At 38.4% G+C, this 25,061-nt stretch overlaps 1 protein-coding gene across 3 annotated transcripts in view; it reads left to right on the top strand.

Annotated features, from left to right (window-relative positions):
• Positions 1-25,061, top strand: part of LOC139938624 (N-alpha-acetyltransferase 25, NatB auxiliary subunit-like) — a 59,976-nt gene that overhangs the window by 4,179 nt on the left and 30,736 nt on the right. For all 3 annotated transcript variants that reach the window (XR_011786182.1, XR_011786181.1, XM_071934219.1), the window contains exons 3-6: positions 7,195-7,333; positions 11,237-11,355; positions 19,680-19,754; positions 20,495-20,681. Coding sequence is in view for 1 of the 3 variants with exons in the window: in XM_071934219.1 (XP_071790320.1) it covers positions 7,195-7,333; positions 11,237-11,355; positions 19,680-19,754; positions 20,495-20,681 (520 nt within the window). In the remaining 2 variants the exon portion in view is untranslated. The remainder of the gene's footprint in view (positions 1-7,194; positions 7,334-11,236; positions 11,356-19,679; positions 19,755-20,494; positions 20,682-25,061) is intronic.

Below are 25,061 nucleotides of genomic sequence, written 5' to 3'. Positions count from 1 at the left end.
GCTTGAGTCCTACAGTATGCTTTTAAAGCACTAGCACAACATCGGTAATCAGTAGGGCTCTATTGTCCAAAGGCCCACACTTCGTGTATCACAACTTATATAAAATAACGAACCTGTGAAAGCATTTCATGGAACAATATTTCAAGGGAAGTCTCTCACCATTGCCTTCTGTAAACCTTGTAAGTTATTTGTAAATCTGTGAACTTTTAATTGATCTGTTTAGAAAGTGTCCAATTAACCACACGCATACGACACACCTCTTATTTCTGTATTGATAAGTCTTGTTTCCTGACTGCTTAGAATGTGTCTTTATGCAATTCTGTTAGTATGTTAGTAGGTTAATCACAATCTATACCTGTGGTCTACAATCCCGGCCAAAACGCTTGGGCCACGTGACAAGAAACACATCCACCTGTTCCCCAGGTCAATGTTGTTAACCCCAGCGCGATGAGAGGAGCCATCATTGAACCGAGGGATTGTCTTTCCAGCTAATCTTTTTAGGTTACAACCTAACCAGACTTAGTTAGTTTAAAGGCCCAGTCCCACTGCAGCGATAACGAGAATGATAACGATAACGACGCCAAGAGAACGCATTCTATTGGTTGAATGAGTGTGTGCGTATCAACCAATAGAACGTGTTCTTTTTGCGTCGTGATCAGTATCGTTCTCGTTATCGCTGCAGTGGGACCGGGACTTAATTGAAGCTGGGCAACCTCGCTTTCAAATGTCAAAATGAAAAAACGACTGTCAAGAATTAGACGCTTTATCAATAACTACATTTCAGTTGGCTTAGTGGAAAATTGTGAGACCCATTTACATATGTTTTTACATAGCACAATGTAACGGTTTACAAGTCACTGTGGGGGCGTTTACCATCCAAGATTTATTAAAAACTGGACTTCAGTGTGAATTTTTCAACAATTTTTACATGTCAATGAAAAGACTTCTTAACACACCCAGCTATATTTTCTAGGAATATAGCAGCCCCTTATTCTTTGTTTTTATTCAATAAGGTTTTGTATTAGTATACAAATATTGAGTGGCTCAGAGTGGAATGGGAGATATATTATCGCAAGGTAAAATTTGGACTGTTCCATTTTTCAGGCGAAGCCGAGTGAAATGGAACAGCCCAAATTTTAACGAGCGATAGCATTCCTTCCTTTCCACGAATTAAAGCCACTCAATATTTTTTTTTATAACTGACATACATGTATAGATCCTTGTCATTTGATGTATTTTAAAATTATAACATTATGAAAAATCACACAAATTACTGACAACCAAAAACCATATAGCGCCGCGGTAGCGGCAACAATGCACAAAACGGATCACAACAACCTTTTGCACAGGTGCTCCTTTGTTTTAGCAGCAGCGCGGCGGCGCTGTACTGCTCAAAAACATTGGGAACAAGGATGATCCTACATGTAACTGTTGAATGGGAAATGCTATTCCCCATGGGCGAATAGGTATTTCTGATTGCCGGTGCGGATGGGAGTAATAGTGAATGTCACTTGAAGTAAGTTCCACCAATCAAATGACAAGGATCTGTATGTCAGTTAATAATTAAAAACTAGAGATTGAGAGTTTGTGAACAAACTCAAGGTGTTCGGTTTCCGGGAGTAAAAGCCTGGATTAAAAAACAAATATTATACCTTGCTTTGTTCTCAAGATTTGTAATAAATGATTCAAATTTCAAAAACTGTCAAAACCACATGATTACGTCATCTAGTAAAAGTGTATGTTTGGTGACGTCATCGGTAATATTTGTTTTAAACCAGACCTTTGCCAGACTTGTATGGTGTGATGGTAAAGCATCAAAGGATGTTTATTTCGACCTAAAAGACAATCAACCACGCGCTTTCAAATCATTTCACAGTCACTTCCCGTTTAAACAGGTCAAAAGGTCAACGAAAGTTCACCAACATATCCATTTCTGTCAAGTACGTAAAGCCCTTATGTACAGATTGTCAAAATAGCTTATGTAGTCTAGGAAATATGAACTAAGGAAATATTGACTGACGACTGAAGAAAATACTGTAAGGGGCATGTATTTTTTAACCGCCTTGAACGAAGACTATTCTTCATGAAGCTTTTTCGCGCTCTATTGATAATATTTTAAAAAAGAAGTAAAAAAAAAAACGTGGATCAAAAATAATGATTTTTTGAAATAATAATTTGAATTTTTATTACTCAAGAATGGATGACGTCATCATGACCTAACTAACACATTATTCCACTCCTAATGCATATCTAACTATGTGATAAGTTTCAAGTTCATACGAGTTTGGGAAGTGTGCTTTTGTTCGAGGACAAGGGACGAAGAGAAGAAGAAGATGAAAATCTGGATTGTTTTATTGATTTGTTTGTACTAAAGTTTTGTTTAATCCGGCAGTTTTTTTTTAGCAAGACCACTCCTAGTTGCTTGGGCCTTATGCTTTAACCATTCTCTTTTCTTTGAATGTTTTGTATTGTAACATCCATGTATGTGCATGGAGGTAGAAATAGATTAGTTTACGTAACGTCCTTTCCTACTAGAGAAAGTTTGAAAGGGCTTATGTTATTCCAGAGATTTTTTTTCTTCAAAATATTTAACTCAAAATAACTTGGATAGTTGTTTTAACAAATAATCAAAACAATTGATGATTATGCTAAGTTCAAGAAGTAATAGATATCGTAATACTGACGTGAATTCCATGGGCCCAAAACGCCCTTCACCCGGGGGGAGTGGTCGATCGATGTAACGTCTCTATTCTTCTCGGTGTTTAACCAAAACATGACCAATGTTCGTCATTTTGTACTGTTGTTTTCTCACATAATTAAAAGTCCCATGAATCACTGAAGTAGGTGGCCATCTCAGCGAAACTTCGTCTTCAATTCCACATTGACCACTAAGCCATCAGAAGGGTAACATTTGAACAATTTGATGCTGAAGATTGAAATGAAATCGTTTTCGCAGCGTTCTGCATAGCTATATAGCTCTATGCATATCACGCTATGGCACAGAGTACAACAAACTTGGCAGCATGCCACCAAATAAATTATGCCTAATACACTACACGTGTACGCCACAAGTGTTACGCACAACCAGTGGGGAAATTTCGTAGTTCTTTATACAAGAAATTGTGAATTTTCGAACTCGATTTTGAACCAGAAGACGAGCTCAAAATGGGATCACGTCTGCGAGGCTTTACCGGAGTTTTTAACGAACTTTCCGATGATGTGTCGATTGTAACAACCCATCATGTAGATCAAAAGTTATGATTTTTTGAAATAATAAACTTTGAAAATTCATAACTCAAGAATTGATGACGTCATCGTGACATAACTCAAACTGTTTCTTCTCCTTATACATATCTAAAGTTTCAACTTTATATGTGCTTGGGAAGTGTGATTTTTTTAGCGGACAATCGCCGCTAATAAGCAGAATGGATGATCAGTGGAGCGTGCTCTTCTGCACCGCTAATACACTACACGTTGTGTGTATGCCTACGTGCAATGTTTATGCACATACCAATGGGGATATACGTTGTTCTTTAGACGTGAATTTTGAAATTTCCAACCTCTCTTTTGAGCCGGAAGACAATATCAAAATGGGGTCATGTCTGTGGGGCGTTTACGGAGTTTTCAATGACGATTCCGATGATGTTTCGATTGTAAGAATCCCTCATGTAGATCAAAAGTTATGATTTTTTGAATTAATAAACTTTGAATATTCATAACTCAAGAATTGATGACATCATCATGACGTAACTCACACGGTTTCTTCTCCTAATAAATCGCTAACTATGTGTGAAGTTTCAAGTTCATACGAATTTGGAAAAGGCGCTTTTGTTAGCGGACAAGGGACGCTGAGAAGAAGAAGAAGAAGAACTAGAGATAAAATTTTTGTTAATTACAAAAATACGGTGTTCGGTTGGGCGTTACGTGATGACGTAGTTCAAAAACATTGAACCATAAAGATGACTTTTTCTACAACGTGTCGTTAATTTTTATAGTTAAACTTGTGTCACAGTTTTTAACGACTCCTTTTTTTTCTTCACAAATGCAATATTTTTGTGTAAGATTGGCTTTAGGTTTTAATTTGCAATTTATGGAAACCCTTTTAAAATTTAGCTACCTCTGCACGGGATGATGTACACAGATTTGATAATCAACAGCGCCCTATTTTGTTGGACAAACGAGAGCTCTGTTGGGATTCCCCCCAAAACGTTTTCGCCATATGATTTGTACACATTTTAACATTGTTTTATTGTAATTTAATACCTGATGACGTAATTAGGCCTGTGTTGTCTTAAAAACACTAAGGTTCAACTATCTGTTGAGTTTCAAGGTTCAAATCGATTTCAATCTTGAGTTATGCCGTAGATCAGCTCAAAAGTTGTTTTTTTTATGAAAAAAACACGAAGTCGAACTTATCCGTTGAGATACAGCGAAAAGCAAATGTCGTTTTTCAACATTAAAAACCTTGTCATGACCTAATCAATGACGTCATCATTCCAAAAAAATGGCGGTTTCATCTACTCACTATTGTCTATGTACATAGTAAGTTTTAAGTTTGTACAAGCTTTACTTTTGTTTAAAAGCTCAAAAGTTTTTTTTTTTTTATGTAAAATACACGAAGGCGAACTTTGACCCAGGGTAACGACCCGGAAGTTAAGGTCGTACGATTTTTGCGTTAACTTTTCAAATGTTGTCCAAGTCTTTATCTATCCGATACCCAAGTATGAACATCATAGCTCTTGTATTCGTTGAGATACAGCGAAAAGCAAATGTCGTTTTTCAACTTTAAAAACCTTGCCATGACGTCATCAATGACGTCATCATTCCCAAAAAGTGGCGGTTTCATCTACTCACTATTGTCTATGTACATAGTAAGTTTAAGTTTGTACAAGCTTTACTTTTGTTTAAAATTGCTGGAGAAGGTTCGCAGGGAAAGAAGAACACGAGGAAAAAAAACAAAAACGGAACAATAACAATAGTTGTTCGGCTGTTGGCCAAACACCTAAAAAAAAAAAAAAAAAAAAAAAACGAACAAAAACAAGAGGTCTTCGGACTTGAGTCCGAACACCTTAATGAAAATCTGGATTGTTTTATTTATTTGTTTGTACTAAAGTTTTGTTTAATCCAACAGTTAATTTTAGCAAGACCACTCCTAATTGCTTGGGCCTTATACTTTAACCATTCTGTTTTCTTTGAATGTTTTGTATTGTAACATCCATGTCTGTGCATGGAGGTAGAAATAGATTAGTTTACGTAACGTCCTTTCCTACTAGAGAAAGTTTAAAAGGGCTTATGTTATTTCAGAGATTTTTTTTCTTCAAAGTATTTAAATCAGAATAACTTGGATAGTTGTTTTAACTAATAATCAAAACAATTGATGATTATGCTAAGTTCAAGAAGTAATAGATATTGTAATACTGACATGAATTCCGTGGGCCCAAAACGCCCTTCACCCGGGGGGAGTGGTCGATCGATGTAACGTCTCGATTCTTCTCGGTGTTTAACCAAAACATGACCAATGTTCGTCATTTTGTACTGTTGTTTTCTCACATAATTAAAAGTCCCATGAATCACTGAAGTAGGTGGCCATCTCAGCGAAACTTCGTCTTCAATTACACATTGACCACTAAGCCATCAGAAGGGTAACATTTGAACAATTTGACGCCGAAGATTTAGAGGAAATCACTTTCGCAGTGTTCTGCATAAATACAGCTATATAGCTCTATGCATATCACGCTATGGCACAGAGTACAATAAACTTGGCAGCATGCCACCAAATAAAGTATGCCTAATACACTACACGTGTACGCCACATGTGTTACGCACAACCAATGGGGAAATTTCGTAGTTCTTTATACATGAAATTATGAATTTTCAAACTCGATTTTGAACCAGAAGACGAAATCAAAATGGGATCATGTCTGCGAAGCATTTACGAAGTTTTTAACGAACTTTCCGATGATGTGTCGATTGTAACAATCCATCATGTAGATCAAAAGTTATGATTTTTTGAAATAATAAACTTAGAAAATTCATAACTCAAGAATTGATGACGTCATCGTGACGTAACTCACACGGTTTCTTCTCCTAATAAATCGCTAATTATGTGTGAAGTTTCAAGTTCATACGAGTTTGGAAAAGGCGCTTTTGTTAGCGGACAAGGGACGGTCAGAAGAAGAAGAAGAAGTATGAAGAAAAAGAAAAAAAAAACGAACAAAAATAAGAGGAGTTCCGGGCTGTTGGCCCGAACACCTAATTAAAAAAAAACGAGCAAAAATAAGAGGTGTTCGGGTTCAATACCCGAACACCTAAAAATAACAAGTAGCGAATAGAAAACATCTATGAAGTTAAGCCCACATTATAAACATTTAGTTTAGCCCACACAGTTTGGGGGCATTGGGGGTAGAGCATGTAGAGGGTGGATGCCATAAGCCTGTTGAATCCTGAAAGCATGCTAGTTTGTGCAACACAGGTGGTTTTTCTTTCATTATTCTCTTGCAACTTTGATGACCAACTGAGTCCAGAAGACACTGGTCTTTGACAATACCGACGGTGTCCAGGGGTGGATTTCACAAAGAGTTAGGACTAGTCTTATCTCGAGTTAGGACAAGTAACTAGTCTTAACTTAGGACTAGCTGTATGTTTTTGATATCTCTTAGGACTAGTCCTAAGTTAGGACTAGTCCTAACTCTTTGTTGGGTCTTTAAAGACACCGGACACTGTTAGTAATTGTCAAAGACCAGTCTTCTCACTTGGTGTATCTCAACATACATGTATGCTTAAAATAACAAACCTGTGAAAATTTGAGCTCAATCGGTCGTCGAAGTTGCGAGATATTAATGAAAGAAAAAACACCCTTGTCGCACCATGGTCACACAAAGTTGTGTACTTTCAGATGCTTGATTTCGAGACCTCACATTCTAAATGTGAGGTCTCGAAATCAAATTCGTGAAAAGTAACTTCTTTCTCTAAAACTACAGCACTTCAGAGGGAGCTGTTTCTCACAATGCTTTACGCTATCAACCTCTCCCCATTACTCGTAATCAAGTAAGGTTTTTATGAAAATAGTTATTTTTAGTAAGTTACCAACAGTGTCCACTGCCTTTAAGCGTGAACTGCGACTTTGTTTAAAATATAAAAAAAACTGTTCCAGGGGTCTTAATTAAAAGGTTAAACTCATTTTATCCCCCTCAGGTCTTGAAAGCTCTAGCACTGCTGAGAATTGGTAAACGCTTGGAGAGTTTTGCATTGACCCAAGACGTGATGTCCACAAAGCCAGTTGATGAACCCACCTTACAAGCTTTGTCAATATGCTTCAGAGAAATGCAGAAACGTAAGTTGATATCTTCTATACTCTGCAGCATTTTGATTTAAAACAAAAAATAATGTTTAGCATTCCTGCCCACTTTCTTTTTAGAGGATGTTTTTTTTTTTTTTTTTTTTTTTTTAAGGGATACATTTTAACAGTTTCAGACGAAAAAAATAAGTTTTGAAAAATAGCCCAGAGCTAGTTGTCTATAAAAAATGTGTTGGGCAGCCTTTTTTGGGAGAAAAAAGGACCCTCCTTCAATTTTTCCCAAAAGGCCAAAAATGTGGGTTTTTTACTTTACCTTATCTTAGGTACATGTAGGACAAACATATCTTGTTGTATTTTTTTTAAGAGGGTAGTTCAGAGAAATGCAGAAACTTGAGTTGAACTCTTCAACTACAATTTTATAATTTTTCTTTATGTAGCTCAGGTGTGGAAGCAGATCATTGTCTCTTTTAAAAGAAGAGTTATAGATTGGTAGCTACTCCAAAACAATTTGAGAAGCACTGCAGCTGTTGATAGTTTGCACTATTTTGAGAAAAGATTCTCTTTCAAGTATTGTGGTTTGGGAAAGTGTGTCAGCCAATTCCAAGATGGATCTTTCTCAAACTTGTTGAGGGTTGGTGTCCGTTTGCAAAGCTGTGACCTGAGGTACGGTTGATACCCGATGTCACCTCGCTAAACAGCGTTCTTGTAAAAGATTGTGAAAGTTTGTTGCTGTTTTCTCAGCAAATTGATGTACTACATTCAGCAGAGCTGCAAACTCTTCTGGATGTTGCGGAAGACTCCCGTTTTTGATGGCCATCTTTCCTCCTAGTATAAATGAAAAAAAAAGTAATATAATGGATGAATTTCCCAGCCCTCCGCTGTTTTTTAATACTCGTGTGGTATCACTAATCGAGCAAATGTCGTTCACCAAAGTGCAACAGGGGGTGATTCCTCACCGAGTCATCATCGATGTGACGCGAGTAAATGTAAAATGTAAAATCTTACTGAATTTGTAAAAACCAATTAGCAGCTCTGCATTCAGCTGATACTTTTACATGTGACTTGTATTGTATCTTTCTTTATAATTTTGCCTATAAATCAGCATTGAATTGACAAACAAACAATCTATGACCCTACATTTATAGAGGCAATTTCATAGAGTTGCAGTACCAGTATACTTGAAACAAACTTTTTCAATCTTTTAGCAAAGATCAGGTTCATGTGAGATAAACAATATTGTTTGATATATTTTTCTCAAATAAAGATGGAATTTTCAAATTGACTTAAGCCCAGTTTATACTTCCTGCGAATACATGCGAAATGCAATTGACATGAATTTGGCGTCGCAACTCTGTTTTCGCAGCGATATTCGCAAGAGAGTTGAGCACAATTCAACTGCTGCGAATTGGAAGTTTAAATAAAAGTCAGCTCGGATGTTCCGAAAAGTAACCAGTTACATGTAGGTGGTACCTTTAAAAATTCAGGAATCTCGGTCCAAACTGGTATCTAGTAACCAATCACTGGTAACTAGTAACCAGTCACTGGTAACTAGTAACCAGTCACTGGTAACTAGTAACCAGTCACTGGTAACTAGTAACCAGTCACTGGTTGCTAGTTATTGTACTTAACAGTCAATGAACTTATAAGGCTACAATGTATTGCACTCACAGTAGCAGCTCATTTACTCCCCCTGATTTTCATTTATACATGTAACAAACATGTAAAGTTTGTCATGTGTTTGTGTTGGAACTATTGGAAGAGTACAAGGGTACGCGCATGGGGGTGTCCATCCACAACTAAATTGCATGGTTAATTGCGGTCCTACACAAGAGTGTATGTACATGTTTGAGTGATGTACCCCCCCCCCCCCCTTCCCACTTTCCCCCTTCACTTAAAAGTTACCGCCCACACAATTCTGATCAAACATTCAAAGGATTCAAAAGATACTGAATATGAATCACAATTTATTTTTGCTAACGGACCATTATTTTTGAGCTGGGTTGTGTATAAAGACATTTTGCTGTTTTCCCATCATGGTGGAGTGCTATTGATTTTCCTTAAAGTCATGATTTTGTTAGATAAATTATTTATAAAAACACCCACACCTCACGAGGGAGTCGCCAGCTTTTTCACCACAGGCAGAAAGTGTTTTATGTGAAGCACTTGACATCAACGCCTTATTGTATTTTTTAATGTTTGAATCGTCGCCGAGACAAAGATGTTCCCAGTTGGATTCGTATCAGACAATAGCGCCTGGAGATTGGACGATCTTTAACTAGACACCTAGAAATAATTTTAAGAAGATATCGTTAGCAGAGAGCAGGGATTGTATTCTGGAGGAAAATCCACAAGACAACATGGCTTGTTGCTCAAAAAGTTTACTGCCAGGCCAGAGTTGTTTTAACAAGACCATAATCAATCAATAACTTTTAAACAAAATGTATAATTTGTTTTATTTGATCAAGTAATAAGACCTGTTTGTAAGAAAACATTTAATCTCATTTTTCTTTACATCAAAAAATTACAATTAAAGACACTGGACACCTTTGGTAATTGTCTTCTAACTTGGTGTACATGTACGTGTATCTCAACATAATGTGCAAAAGATAAAAAAACCTGTGAAAATTTGAACTCAATTAGTCGTCAAAGTTGCGAGATAATTATAGAAGAAAAAACACCCTGGTCACACAAAATCGTGTGCTTTCACATGCTTATTTTTTGAGACCTCAAGCATGTCAAGTGTGAGGTCTCAAAATCAATTCAAATACTTTATTGACAAATTCTTTCTCCAAAATGAGGTTACTTCAGAGGGAGCCGTTTCTCACAATGTTTTATACTCCCGACAGCTCTCCATTGCTTGTTAGCAAGAAAGTTTTTATGCTTAAATTTTTTTTGAGTAATTACCAATGGTGTCCAGTGCCTTTAGGTAAATTTCGGTTTTAAAAGCCTTGTGAACTGTGAAAGCATTCTGCATGGTTTTCTCTTGATATGTTTTGTGGAAAGAAAAAAAAAAGGAAAAGAAAAATTGCACTTAATATTCATTTGGTTTTACCAGTTTACCCATTACAATGAATAGGTGTACAGCACTGTATACTTAGTACTTTCCCAAGTTCTGTGACAAAGACCACAGACATGTTACTCGTGTGGGAATCAAACCCACGAAGTAATGCGATTAAGTTACAAAATGGCAACAAAAAATGTTTTCTGAGATTTTGTTAGCATTTTAAGTAGCGTCATAAATTTTGAAAAAAATATTTAATGGCCTGACGTTTCGACCCATTAATTTTGGTGAAATTTGTTCTTTGGATGATGTATCTTTGTTGTAAAATAGAAACGAACTAACACTTATAAAGTTACATAGTGGCAAGATAAAAGTGTCTGTGTTATTTTGTTTTCTATCATAGTACATGTACATGTAGCATCTATCATTTTCAATGGGTGAAATTTGTTGTTGGGATGATGTGTTATTATTGAAAACTAGAAACGAGGAATTAATTCACTTAAAGGCAGTGGACACTTTTGGTATTAAACAGTATTGTGCAAAGGCCCACACTTGTGTATCACAACATTATAAAATAACAAACCTGTGAAAATTTAGGCTCAATCGGTCTTCGGAGTCGGGAGAAAATAACGGGAAAACAAATACCTTCTGCACGTTTCGCCGTGTCATGACATGTGTTTAAAATAAATCCGTAATTCTTTTTAGCGAGAATCGATACTTGTTTTAATGTTTTCTCAAAAATTAAAGCATTTCATGGAATAATATTTCAAGTGTAGTCTTTCACCATTACCTTCTGTAAACCCTGTAAGTTATTTGTAAGTCTGTGAACTTTAATTTTTTTTCTGTTCCGAAAGTGTATAATGGCTTTAACTAACACAATGTGATGTACTTTGAATTGCGTAAAAACTAATTTGTGTTTTTGATAAATTTGTTTGTAGCGGAGCAGATCGTTGAGCTATACACAACAGCTCTGAAGAGTAACCCGAACAATGAGGAGTTTCACACACATCTCTTTATGGCGCTAGTCAGAGTTGGCGATTACAAACGACAACAACAGGTAAAATATGTAGGGGTTAACAATATGTGTGAGGGGGGGGGGTGGGCTGTCTTCGTGGTAATGACCGGGTTGGTGGCTTGCCACTGTTAATGGACACAGCAAAAGGCCAGGTCCATTAATTGCATTTCAAAAATTAAACTGAGTTAGCTGTTCAATTTGTTCTTATTTGTTGTGTTGTCATTTAGCCTTCTAGAAAGACTCAGGGTCTACATACATGTACATGTACCAGGCTGTTCGCTTTTTCTTTGCCAAAAAATAAAGAAAATATAGGCCCCTTGCCCTGATTTTAAAGCTGGGTATTGTCTGCCGGTCTCTGCTTATTGTCAATATATTGGTCAATCTCAGTGCCCACGCATCGCCTAAAATGCGCACCACACAACAACACACTGGGAATGCCACTACCAAAGTGATGGGAGCAAGATTTATCAATAGTGAATTGGGTCAATCAAGAATGGTATCTAATGTAATAACACTTGGTTGTTCCATTGTAGCGCACGATTCTTGTTAGCTAGATGAAGATGAAGACACTTTACAACATCAGGGTTCCTCCCCCCGGACTTTTCAGAACTGTGGGGCATTTCTGGACCCAAATTGTTGGATGTTTGACAAAAGAAGCACGCTGAAACATGGTCTTCTAAACGTTTTCTTCTCGGTGTTTATCTTGGTATGAAAAGTCAAACTAGAGCATTCAATATGTTTTTTTTTTTAAACTAAAAGTGAAATTATGACTAAAAAAAGTTCAAAACTTGTCCGCATATTGGCTGAAATTTGCACTTTTGGTGCGCTATTGGCTGAAATTTGCACTTTTGGTGCGCTATTCGTGGGTATCACCACGCATTTCGCCCTTATCGGCTCAATACGTTGCTTGTGCATGGGGAAAACCCTAAAGATCATAAACCCTGTTTATCAGGTACACAATGACCATTCATCAAACTCTCTGAACTCCCTCAGGTGCCTACAGCTCAAGCTGCTTAAAGTAGATTGGTTTTTTGTCAACGTAAGACTGATTGATGGGCAAAATTATAACGAATGACACACCAAATGTCACATGTGAAAGTTTCAGCTGAATGCAATGTCTAGAAAACAGCGAAATAATTGACCAGGGGTGGATTTCACAAAGGTGGTCCTAACTTAGGACTAGTCCTAGGCAATGTTAAGAGATAGGACTGGTCCTAAGTTAGGACCAGTAACTCATCCTAACTTAGGACTGGTCCTATCTCTTAGTATTGCCTAGGACTAGTCCTAAGTGAGGACTACCTTTGTGAAATTCACCCCAGGTATTTTTACCGGAGCGTTGAATCCGTCATGTTTAGTAAGGTCACAGCGGTTACATGTAGGCAGTAGGTGTACCTATGGCAGCTTTCTAAATCGGAGACCAACCTTCAGAATTCGACATATTAATAATAATAATAATTGTGGCTTCTTATATAGCACACATATGTCCGTCACTCAGTGACGCTCCTGGTGCTGTAACATACAGTATTTCCTGCAAGATGTTGGACTACGTTTGAATTATGAGACTTATTCTGATAGCACCGTGTAATGTTTTTACAAGCTGGTGGCGCAATTTGCTGCCGATCGGGCCAGGAACACCGGGGCGAACCCCCTTCTCTTTTCGATAAGTGCACTGGGTTGTTTTACATGCGATACATAACACATGGGACCAACGGCTTAACGCCCCATCCGAAGGACGAAGCAATGGTGAAGTGTCTTGCTTAAGGACAAAATTGTCACGGCTGGGGATTCGGACCCACACACTCTGCTGATCGGTGTTTTGGGGTGAAAAATTATCTATGCATGATGAGCCATATCACTTTGAAGGGAATACTTTCTTCAAAAAGTTCATACTTTGTACAGGCTGCATTACTTTTCAAGTTTTATTGGTCATTAATTTTTTTATCTATGACCCTACCCTTTAAAGGCAGTGGACACTATTGGTAATTGTCAAAGACTAGCCTTCACAGTTGGTGTATCTCAACATATGCATAAAATAACAAACCTGTGAAAATTTGAGCTCAATCGGTCATCAAAGTTGCGAGATAATAATGAAAGAAGAAAACACCCTTGTCACACGAAGTTGTGTGCGTTTAGATGGTTGATTTCGAAACCTCAAGTTCTAAACTTGAGGTCTCGAAATCAAATTCGTGGAAAATTACTTCTCTCTCCAAAACTACATGTATGGCACTTCAGAGGGAGCTGTTTCTCACAATGTTTTATACCACCAACCTCTCCCCATTACCTGTCACCAAGAAAGGTTTTACGGCAATAATTATTTTGAGTAATTACCAATAGTGTCCACTGCCTTTAAATTAGCGCTACATGTAAAGGGTTAATTCAACACCATAAATCTCAGCCCTTTATAAGCACTTGTTGAAGATCAGTTCATACTTCTGCAAATGCGAAGCGAATTTTGGTGAGGAAACAATCGGTACGCGCTCCATTTCCCTTTGTGGCGCAATGAAGTTCGCATCGCCTGAAGTATGAACCGGGCTATATACACCTTGATTCAGTATTTTCTTATGTTTTAGTTTGTCTATTTTTCCATGTTCAGCGCCCTAGAGCATGTTTACACATGATTAGGGCGCTATATAAGTTTTGGTATTATTATTATTATTATTATTATTATTTGATTAACACCTGGTTAAGAGAAGCAATTATGGTTAAGTACCTTGCTCAATGACACAAGTGTTGAGTGTCATGGCCGAGTGGTTAAGAGCATCGAATTCAAGTGCTGGTGCGTTTTCACCGGAGTGTGGGTTCCAATCCCGGTTGTGACACTTGTGTCCTTGAGCAAGATACTTTACTATAATTGCTTCTCTTCACCCAGGGGAATAAATGGGTACCTGCGAGGGTAGAGGTTGATATTGTGAATGAAAAAGCCTTTGGACCGATGACTCAGCAAGCAGAATCTGAGTCCAATGTGCTACATGTACATGCGTACAACAATGTAGACCTCTCGGCAACATCACACACCATTTTTAAAAGTCATTTCCAATTAGAATTTACTCTAAGGGGTCAATTTTTAATGGTTTTGTCTGCTTGCTTTTAGAATCTGAAATTAACTGGCCCGGGTGATTTAGTTGTCAGATTTAAGTGTCTATTTCTTATCCGCAATAGGGCACACAGGACTTGAACTTTGCTCTTGAAGGGGCACAGCAGTTTTTCCCGGGTAAGGGGGCACTTCAATGAGGAAAATATTAATATGTATTGAATTCTTGCAAAGGGCACAACAGCAAAAGTTAACAAGGCATCAATGTGGTGCCGTGGGTCAATTTTGAGGCCTGGGCGCCCATGAAATCAATATGAAAAGAATCGTTCAGAACCGACTTTGGGGAAAACTGCGATGAGTTGTTTCTGTTACTGATATCCTACATTGTACCTGACAATGATGGATGTTCCATAATTTAATCCGCTTGATGGCATTATTCTTTTATTACTCGGGAACTTGCAACGGTACGGTGTCACAAATGATGGCAATTATTTCGGCGACAATTGTTTGAAAAGGATCTGATTGAAAAAGCGTCGTCGGTATAAATGATGTAAATCACCTTGCAGAGGATTTGAATGATACTTTCAAACAAACTAAATGTTTACATAATTCAAAAATTTCAAGCCGTGAAAACTGACTGTGTGTGACGGCGACTGCAATTGAACTTGTGGTATCGACTTTCTTCAGAGGCCATCAGAAAGGGGTATAAAACAACCGGTCTGGTTTTTTTTAATGGGTTTTGGGGACAAAGGGACTACTGGGTTGTGCGGATTAATCGGATATTAATCAGGTTTTGATGAACGTGTTTACAACAAGAGAGGATAATAAGAGTCAAAGTCGTTTGTACTCGGTTCATTTCAGGTCATGTTGGTTCTTGAAAGACAAAACTGCAGAATTGGCAAAATTGTGGGGTGTCATGGCGGAGTGGTTTAAAGCATCGAATTCAAGTTCTTGTGATTTAGTCATCAGAGTAGGGGGTTCGGAAGGGTGTCATGGCCATGTGGTTTTAGAGCATTGAATTCAAGTTCTGGTGGTTAAACAGTGGACACTATTGGTAAATACTCAAAATAATTATTAGCATAAAACCTTATTTGGTAACAAGTAATGGGGAGAAGTTGATGGTATAAAACACTGAGAAACGGCTCATTTGAAGTACTAGTTTTCAAGAAAGAAGTAATTTTCCACGAATTTGATTTCGAGACCTCAGATTTAGAATTTGAGGTCTCGAAATCAAGCATCTAAAAGCACACAACTTCGTGTGACAAGGGTGTTTTTTCTTTCATTATTATCTCGCAACTTCGACGGCCGATCGAGCTCAAAATTTCACAGGTTTGTGATTTTATGCATATGTTGAGATACACCAATTGTGAAGGCTAGTCTTTGTCATTTACAAATAGTGTCCACTGTCTTAAAGTCAACATTGGAGTGTGGGTTCGAATCCAGGTCATGGCCCAGGATATATATATATTTTTTTTTTTTTTCTAAAACTATCTGGTTTCAAGTCCTGGTATGACACTTGAGTCTCCTTGACCAATATGCTTTACTGTAAAGTTGTTTCTCTTCAACCAGGGGTATAAATGGGTACTTGTGAGGGTAGAGATTGATATTTTGTATAAAAAAACATTTTGAGCACCACGGTAGCTCAGGGCTGTAGACTCCTCACGGAGCTGAGAAAGATTTAAGGAATGTTATTTGCCCAATGACCTGGGCACTAAAAAGCACATTGATATAGTTTTTTATAAAGTGCGCTTACAGTATAATTATAAGAACTTGTAATTATTATTATTAGAAAACTTTGTCGAGTTGACACCATTTTTTCCCGAGACCCCTGATGAGTGCAATCTAAACAATGTTCTCTCTTAAAACTGGTCCTCAGGACCAATGCAAAGGCCACTGGACTCTAGTTGTTGTCAATGCCTTCAAAACACTGCAGCCCGCATCAGTACACTGTCTAAAAAACCTGTTCTATCACCCCAATTCAAAAACAATTTCACTGTCTCCTTATCTATCAGCGTATCATCTTCAAGCTGATGTCCATTGTCCACAAAGCACTTAACGTCAAGGCTCCCCACTTGATGTATTTCTTAGAAGTACTTCAAGTTAGCACTCTGTCAAGGAATCTTCGATCCAGTTCCATACTTCAGTTCATACTTCTCCTCATTGAACCCAAGTCTTTACACTCCTGGTGTGACAAGCTGTGCCACCCATCTGGAACTCTCTACCACTTAATCTGAGATGATCTTTTAAATCTCTTCTCAAATTTTATCTTTTGTCACAGGTTTTCAAGGACTAATATTTTGTTGTGTCAGTTTTAGCTCTTTTTCAAGGTGGATGTGGGCATTATGTAGTTACAAGTCTTTCTTATTATTTTAAGTGGGTATTTCAAGTCCTGTACTTCCAGGTCACCAATTGACCTCTCCTCACCAATGCGATTTGGTTAGATTTTCTGAAATCACCGATGGTGTCATAGGCCTACTCGTCACACTTCGGTTAAAAGGTACAAATGAAACGCCATTTGTTCTCAGCAACGGCTTCATGGTCAATTAAATGTTTGACCCAAAATTGTTTTTGTTTAATTTTTTTTTTTTTATTTAATGGGAGATCGTTGGTATCACAAGGCCGGAAGGCCACTTCAAGGTGAGGGCTAGGGCCTACTACACTTTACTGATTCGTGCTATTGACCCAAATCTGTTTGTGAACTCACTTGGACTGAAACAGGGTTATCCTTTTCACCTTTCACAGTGGTGTGTAAGGATATAAGCATGGGTATCATCAACTAGGAGCCACCTACAAATGGGACTGAACAGGGTTATCCCTAAACAGTCCGTAAGGATGTAGGCATGGGTATCATCCACTGGGAGCCACCTACTCCTGGGGCTGAACAGGTTTATCCCTTAACAGTCCGTAAGGATGTAGGCAAGGGTATCATCCACTAGGAGCCACCTACTCCTGGGGATGAACAGGGTTACCCCTTCACAGTGCCCAAGGATGTAGGCATGGGTATCATCCACTAGGAGCCACCTACAAATAGTGTTCACAGTCTGTTGGTATGGGTACAATTTACTAGGAGACTAGCTTAATAGAGCAGAATTCACTACCGTCCCAACTTTTTACAAAGCTATTATGGTTAAGTGCCTTGCCCAAGGCTCAAGTTTGATAGGTGTCTATGACAAGTATGATGATAATGGCCTAGATATGTGTTAACAAATTGAAGGGATTTAGTTTTATTTTATTACGTTGCAGGAAACATGTCAGACAACTGGCGTCGCAGTTCAATCTTTACTTTCAAACTGAGACACAAAGGACAAATGCATTTATTATACTCGCACAGTTATTACATGTAATAGTCCGTGAAAAAATGATGACTTGAATACCGGACAAAGGAAAAGCATATTAATAGCTATAATTTGGACTTTACTCTTACCACCAATGAGTATACTCAATACTTTGTCGAGTTCTGTGAAAAAAAGCCTGTAGGGAAATCTTACGGGTGAGTTTTCTAGGTCAGATGTGTGACCCAGGCCCTCTCTCATGAAGGGGCACAGCAATTGCTGTCTGGTAAGTGGCATTTCTATGAGGAAAATGTACATAAGTTTGAATCAGAACTTTGCAAAGGGTACCACAGCATATGCACAGGGTATCTCAGACACTGAACTATAGCCCGAAGGCTAGAGACAGTTTGAACCCGTAGCAGCGGGTACCATTCGCTCGTCCCCAGCGCCTTGCTTTAAAGGCAGTGGACACTATTGGTAATTGTCAAAGACTAGCCTTCACAGTTGGTGTATCTCAACATATGCATAAAATAACTAACCTGTGAAAATTTTAGCTCAACCGGTCATCGGACTTGCGAGATAATAATGAAGAAAAAAAAACACCCTTGTCACACGAAGTTATGTGCGTTTAGATGGTTGATTTCGAGACCTCAAGTTCTAAATCTGAGGTCTCGAAATCAAATTCGTGGAAAATTACTTCTTTCTCAAAAACTTCTCATCGGACTTGCGAGATAATAATGAAGAAAAAAAAACACCCTTGTCACACGAAGTTATGTGCGTTTAGATGGTTGATTTCGAGACCTCAAGTTCTAAATCTGAGGTCTCGAAATCAAATTCGTGGAAAATTACTTCTTTCTCAAAAACTATGGCACTTCAGAGGGAGCTGTTCTCACAATGTTTTATACCATCAACCTCTCCCTATTACTCATCACCAAGAAAGGTTTTATGCTAATAATTATTTTGAGTAATTACCAAACGTGTCCACTGCCTTTAACCAAAGGCGCTGGGATGTGCAAACGTGTCATGCACTGTCATTGGTTTAATAATGCGCAGTCCCATCATGCATCACACTCACATTGCACCATATTTCTATGCACTGTACGCATGATGTACTTCCTGAACAAAAATCTGTGCAAGCGATTAGCCCATCCCAGCGGTCCTGGATAGACTGGCCTCTGGGGCCAAGCAAACTGGTACCACAATGAGAACATAAATTAACATAGTTCGAAAAGCATATTGCAAATGACTACCAATCAAAATGACTGCCATAGTATGTAAAATATTATAAATAGAAGCGGGAGTAGAATATGAAATAATATAGCGCTGCTGGGTCCCATATCCCACACTGCTGAATATATCTTCAAGCAAACTTGAAGCGTACAGAGAAGCTACATGTATACATGTATGTTAGAAATCGCTCTTAAAATTAATGCCATTAAAACAGATACTTGGTTAAAGACAATGGACACTATTGGTAATTGTCTAGGACCAGTCTTCTCACTTGGTGTTTCCCAACATATGCATAAATTAACAAACCTGTGAAAATTTGAGCTCGATTGGTCGTCGGAGTTGCGAGATAACTATGAAAGAAAAAACACCTATGTCACACAAACTTGTGTGCTTTCAGATGCTTGATTTCGAGACCTCAAATTCTAAACTTGAAATAAAATTCATGGAAAATTACTTCTTTCTCGAAAACTACATCACTTCAGAGGGAGCTGTTTCTCACAATGTTTTATACTATCTACCTCTTTCCATTACTTGTTACCAAGTTAGGGTTTATGCTGATAATTATTTTGAGTAATTACCAATAGTGTCCACTGCCTTTAAAGCGTACAGCAGCTTTCAACTATAAAAAGCATTTTTCTTGAAGATAATGTGACAAAATGATGAGTGCTGCAACTGGGTTAGTTTACAAAAGGAAAAAAGATAGCTAATCAAAGAAAATAACTTATCATAAAGATGTTATCAGGAGGAAGGGTTCATCTCTAATGGGCCTTTTTTTCTTCTTTTTCTTTTCAAAAGTTAAATCATTCCATTGTCTGTAACTTTTCTGTACACAGGTTGCTAAGGAGTTATACAAGGTCTTCCCGAAGAATCCTTACTACTTCTGGGGCGTAATGAGCATTATTCTTCAGGTAAGTCTTTGCCAACAATGGTTGTTGTTTTTGAAAAAGTACTTGAAACAAAACCACCCAGCCCTTTACCTCACCTCCCAAACTCCCTTATCTTTTGCTGTAGTATCCTCCAAAATAAGATTTGAATGATTACGTTTGCACATCCAAATTTGTCAGCAATCAGGTAGGGACTGAAAAACGGATCCGAAAGGCTCCGGTCTGAGTTGGGATTCGAACTGGGATCCACAGAGGTGAAACCAGAGAAAAAACAAAGGAGCCAATCTGATTTCTTATAAATACAAAACCCTAAATAGGAGGAAAACCCACTTGGGAAAGCCAAAGCAATCAGGTAGGGACTGAAAAACGGATCCAGATTAAAGGCTCCGGTCTGAGGTGGGATTCGGACTGGGTTCCACAGGGGTGAAAGCAGAGAAAAAACAACTGAGTCAATCTGATTTCTTATAAATACAAACTCCCCCCACTGGGGGAAAGCTCAAGCAATCGTGTAGGGACTGAACCAGGGTCATGAAAAACGGATCCGTATGAAAGGCTCCGGTCTGAGGTGGGATTCGAACTGGGTTCCACAGAGGTGAAAAGCAGAGAAAAAACAACTGAGCCAATTTGATTTCTTATAAATACAAACTCCCCACTGGGGGAAAGCTTAAGCAATCGGGTAGGGACTGAACCAGGGGCATTTTATTTTTTACATCACAGCTTTGATAAAAAAAACAAGAAAAAATAATAGTTATTGAAATTTTTAGGCCCTGACAGCAACCGATGACAAGTTGGCGCAGATGATGTACCTGCCTTTAGCCGAGAAAATGGTGGATAGAATGGTGAATGAAGGAAAGATGGAGGCTGAGGCTGAAGTCAACATCTATCTGATGATTCTGGGCTACCTCAAGAAACATGACAAAGCTGTCAACGTCTTGGATGGAACACTGGGACGTAAGTTGACATTCTTATCCACTTGTACTGAAAAGATAGAAATTATTTTAAATATTCAAAGGCACTGCCGTCGATTTCACAGAACTCTTCCTAACTTAAGACTAATCTTAGGACTTACAGTAGGACGAGTCCCAACCCTGCACTGTAGCATTCAGACCTTAAGATTAATCCTAAGTTAGGACGAGTTACTCGTCCTAACTCGAGATAAGACGAGTCCTAACTCTTTGTGAAATCGGCCCCTGAACACTATTGGTGATTACTCAAAACACTTGTTAGCATTAAAACAAACTTGGTAATGAACAAAGGGGAGCTGTTGATAGTAAACAAACTTGAAGTAACTAGGAAGTAACACAGTTTTTGAGAAAGAGGTAGTTCCTCACTCAAAGAAAAAAACACCCCTTGATGTACAACCATGTGTACTTTCAGATACATAACAAAAGGCTTCAGTTTACTTGAGTGAGAAATAACCTTTTTTTCAAAAACTACGCTACTTCAGAGAGAGCCGTTTCTCATGTTTATGCTTACAACTATTTTGAGTAATGACCATTGGTGTCCAGTTAAGTGTCCTTAAAACAAAATGTAAATTCTTCCTTTTGCCACTAGTAGTTATTATTGAATGACATGAGTCAACTATTCTATTAATTAGAATAGTTAGACATTCTTGTAATGCTTACAATTTGCACTAGGTCAATACAACCAGCTTAGAACACGATGTGCCATTTACTTTTATTATATATTTCTGGTAATGAAACCAACTATGCCTCATTAGTGAACCTAATTACTGTAGCTTGCAACCCTGACTGCCTGAGGAAACCTGTAAACAAGGGTGTTTTTTTGTGAACCAGAAACACTGGGGTTAACCCCTACTCTTCCACAATAAGTGTTCTATTTTTCAAGCCTGAGGAAACCTGTACGCAAGGGTGCTTGCTGTGTACATGTACATCAGGTACATGTATGGTACATGTGAACCAAAAACACCAGGGTTAACCCCCTACTCTTCCACTGGGGACATTGCTTGCAAGCCTGAGGAAACCGGAAAGCAAGGGTGCTTGGTATGTGAACCAGAAACACAGGGGGTTAACCCCTACTCTTCCACAATAAGTGTTCTATATTTCTGGCAATGAAACCAAGTGTGCCTCATAAGTGAACTTAATTGTTGTAGCTCACAAGCCTGAGGAGACCTGTAAACAGGGGTGCTTGCTACAGGTACATGTACATGTATGAGAACCAGAAACACCAGGGATAACCCCTACTCTTCCAGGATAAGTGTTCTGGGTTCTTTTACTTGCCCTAATAATCCTTGTATATGGGACCTACATTTGATGGCTAATATACCACCCAAATGACAAAGCAATATTATTTTAAAGTACCATGTATCTTGCTCAAGGACACAAATGCCAGTGACCTGGACTCGAACCTACACTCTCCTGATCAGTAAAAAAACAGAGCTTGAGCGATCTCACCCCTGACTTTTGTTTTTGATTGAGTTTAAAAGAGAAAAAAAATTACTGCCACAACACTGCCATTGTGTCCAAGTTACTGGTAAACATCTTAATTGAAGATTTTCCTCCCTTAGAGGCGAATCAGATGTTGCATGAAATAATTGAGTCAATAAAGGTTTAACAACGAGGACGAATGTCACTCAATGTTCCAACCTTGTGAAATGACAAGATTTAAACGCCAGACATGCATTAACCTTAAATCCTTAATACACATTAATGTGATTAAAGCTTGAATCCTTCCTCATGTCTAACAAAATCCTACACCAAATGGTAACTCAACACGTGAGATTGTTCTAGGGTTTTCAAGTTTTTTTACCCAAGTCAAGGGTAAACAGACACCATATGGACAAACAACTGTTTGTCATCAAGAAACAAAGGAGACTTTTTCAAAGTTAAATCTGTGCAGCTTTTTGAAGCGATTTTAGGGAACGCTTTGTTCCTTCATCTTTTGTGTTGTCTTGACAAAAGGAGACTTTTTCAAGTTAAAAGTTTTAAAAAGGAATGCATCTGTCAGAACAGAGGGTTACTCGATCTGCTTCCTCGAATTCAAACGACAATAAATAATACGTGGATGACAACTTCTTGCGTTGGTACTACTTTATAGAACACAAAACAACTCCAGCACCAATCAATCTATGTACACTTGTGCTTTAACTAATTATAACCCCCAAATCTCCCTCGAGCATCGTGTAAAACCAAATGATTATCCTTAGCCCCACTTACATTGTGTTGTAGGCTCTACAATTAAAGGCAAAATAGCAAATTGTTTACACAGCAGTATTCTCAACTTCGTCAATACCAACTTTAGAATGTTAAATAAATTACAAGACTTTATTTTGTGTTGTTTTGATAAAATTGACGATCGTTTTCACTTCTATTGGGGGATTACGAGAGGATGGTGCTGGGGGTTAATAAGGAAGGGGGCGATATCCTTCGAATGGATTTTACCCTAAGGTGCCTTCCTACAGTTGCACCAACCCACCATCCCTCTTAAGGAGACAGGTAGGAGGCTACTGGCTACATCTTCTCCCCAAAGGCGGAAATTTGTTGACGCCATTGAGAAAAGAAGAAAAAAATTGGCCCCAGTAATGATATTTGAAACTCATCAGCAAATATCCCTGATGACAAATTTTGTTTGGAGCCGCGAGGCCTCCCGATGACTAATGTGATGATTTCATTAGGCACTGCCAGTAAATTGATATAAATAAAATGTCAGCCTTGTTAGGATTGATGAGGAAAATCGCATTACAAAGTGGTGAGGACACTTTAATTGCGCTCGGACAATTCGACCCGGTGTCGTCGAGCTTCTGTTTCCGGATGGAGTCCCGTTATTGGTGCACTTAAAAACACCAAGATGGTGGTATCAATGCTCACACCACCCAGAGCGAAATTCAAAATGATTTTAGAATTTACGAGTTGCCTGTAGGTTATGTTGTGTCTAGACTAAGCATCAAAAGTCGGTTTATCAAGCTGGAAATGTTGGCTGTCATGTTCCCTGACTGCAGTAGCAATTAGGAATGATGGTTCTCATTATAGCTAAAGGGTTCTGACTAATGTTCTTGCCTTATCTTGGTACGTTTGGTGCTCAATTTGGAGCATAGTGTATCCTCCCCCTCCCCTCCCCCTATTGTGTCTTTAAAATATGCTTCGAATCACAGGAATTCTTCAGAAGATTTTAAGGGGGTACTTCGGTATGATCTGTACGAGCATGTTAAAGTTCAAGAACAGTAGTCAAGGGGGGACGAATAGCCTATGCTCCACATCGGGCATGGTAAACCTCAGTTAGGTTACCCGTAATCTTTTGATGGGGGGGGGGGGGTGTAGAGACTGTCATGCTTTGTCGCATTTGTTTCTGTTTGTTTTTTTGACAATCTGAGTATTTTGAGGTGGAGTAGGTTTTTTTACTTGGCTTTTGTGCCTTAAATTAATATTTTTTTTCATTTTTTTTTAAACATTGTGATTCAAATTCAGATATGCCTCTGGCTGTGGCTTTTAAAAACGATTTTCATAAACTACAAACCAATAAATAAATAAATAAATGGGATTCAATAAGTGACAATGGTGATTTTGATCGGCCATACTTTAGCCGCTGTTTCGGCCCCGCCATCATTGTGTATGCACAGAATATCTTATTGAGCTTGTTCCCATTTTGCTGATGTCATGTCCTTCTCCATTAGGAAAAGCTTTCAGTTCGTTACTGCTACTCGTACTGCCCAGAGCATAATGTCATAATTGGCTGCTTTCATCAATCACTCAAATAACACCGAGTCTCAATCTTAAAGGCTTATAAACTCGCGACCTTTTGCTCTTTTTTTTGTTGCTGTGTCCGTGCATTAGTGTGAACACTTCTTTTTGTTCTAATTTTCCACCCTCTTTTAGGTGTTCGTGCAGCCCCACAGGGCTCAAATTTTACACTGGACTCAGTCCCCAGGCCATTGGTTTAAAGGTCGTTGGGCCAGTTAACTTGACAAGTCCAGGCCAGTATGCGACGATTTTGAAAGGGCAAGGGCACAAAGGCATTTTATCCTTAGTGAAGGCCTCCCTATGAGGAGAATGTGAATTTCTTCTCAAGCATTTCAAGGGCACCAAGGCAATGACCAGGGTGCATTGAGGCAATAGCTTTGTTGCCTCAGTGAAGGATCACGCCTGCAAGTCAGACGGTCAAGATTGTGTTTTTTACTTGAATAACAATTCATGTACTACATACTGTGTGTACCTCACTGTTTGATACTGTATATTGAACAGAAACAAATTTGTTCAAATGTGAACTTTCAGGGCCCAATTTCATGGCTCTGCTTACGGCCGAATTCAGCGCTTACATTCACGATTCCCCGCTTGACGTGCTAGCGCCGAATTTCTGCGCTTACCTTGTAAGCCT

The sequence above is a fragment of the Asterias amurensis genome, chromosome 6 (genome assembly GCF_032118995.1).
Source record: "Asterias amurensis chromosome 6, ASM3211899v1".
Classification (NCBI taxonomy): Eukaryota; Metazoa; Echinodermata; class Asteroidea; order Forcipulatida; family Asteriidae; genus Asterias; species Asterias amurensis.
This window is presented reverse-complemented; position numbering and strand designations above follow the sequence as displayed.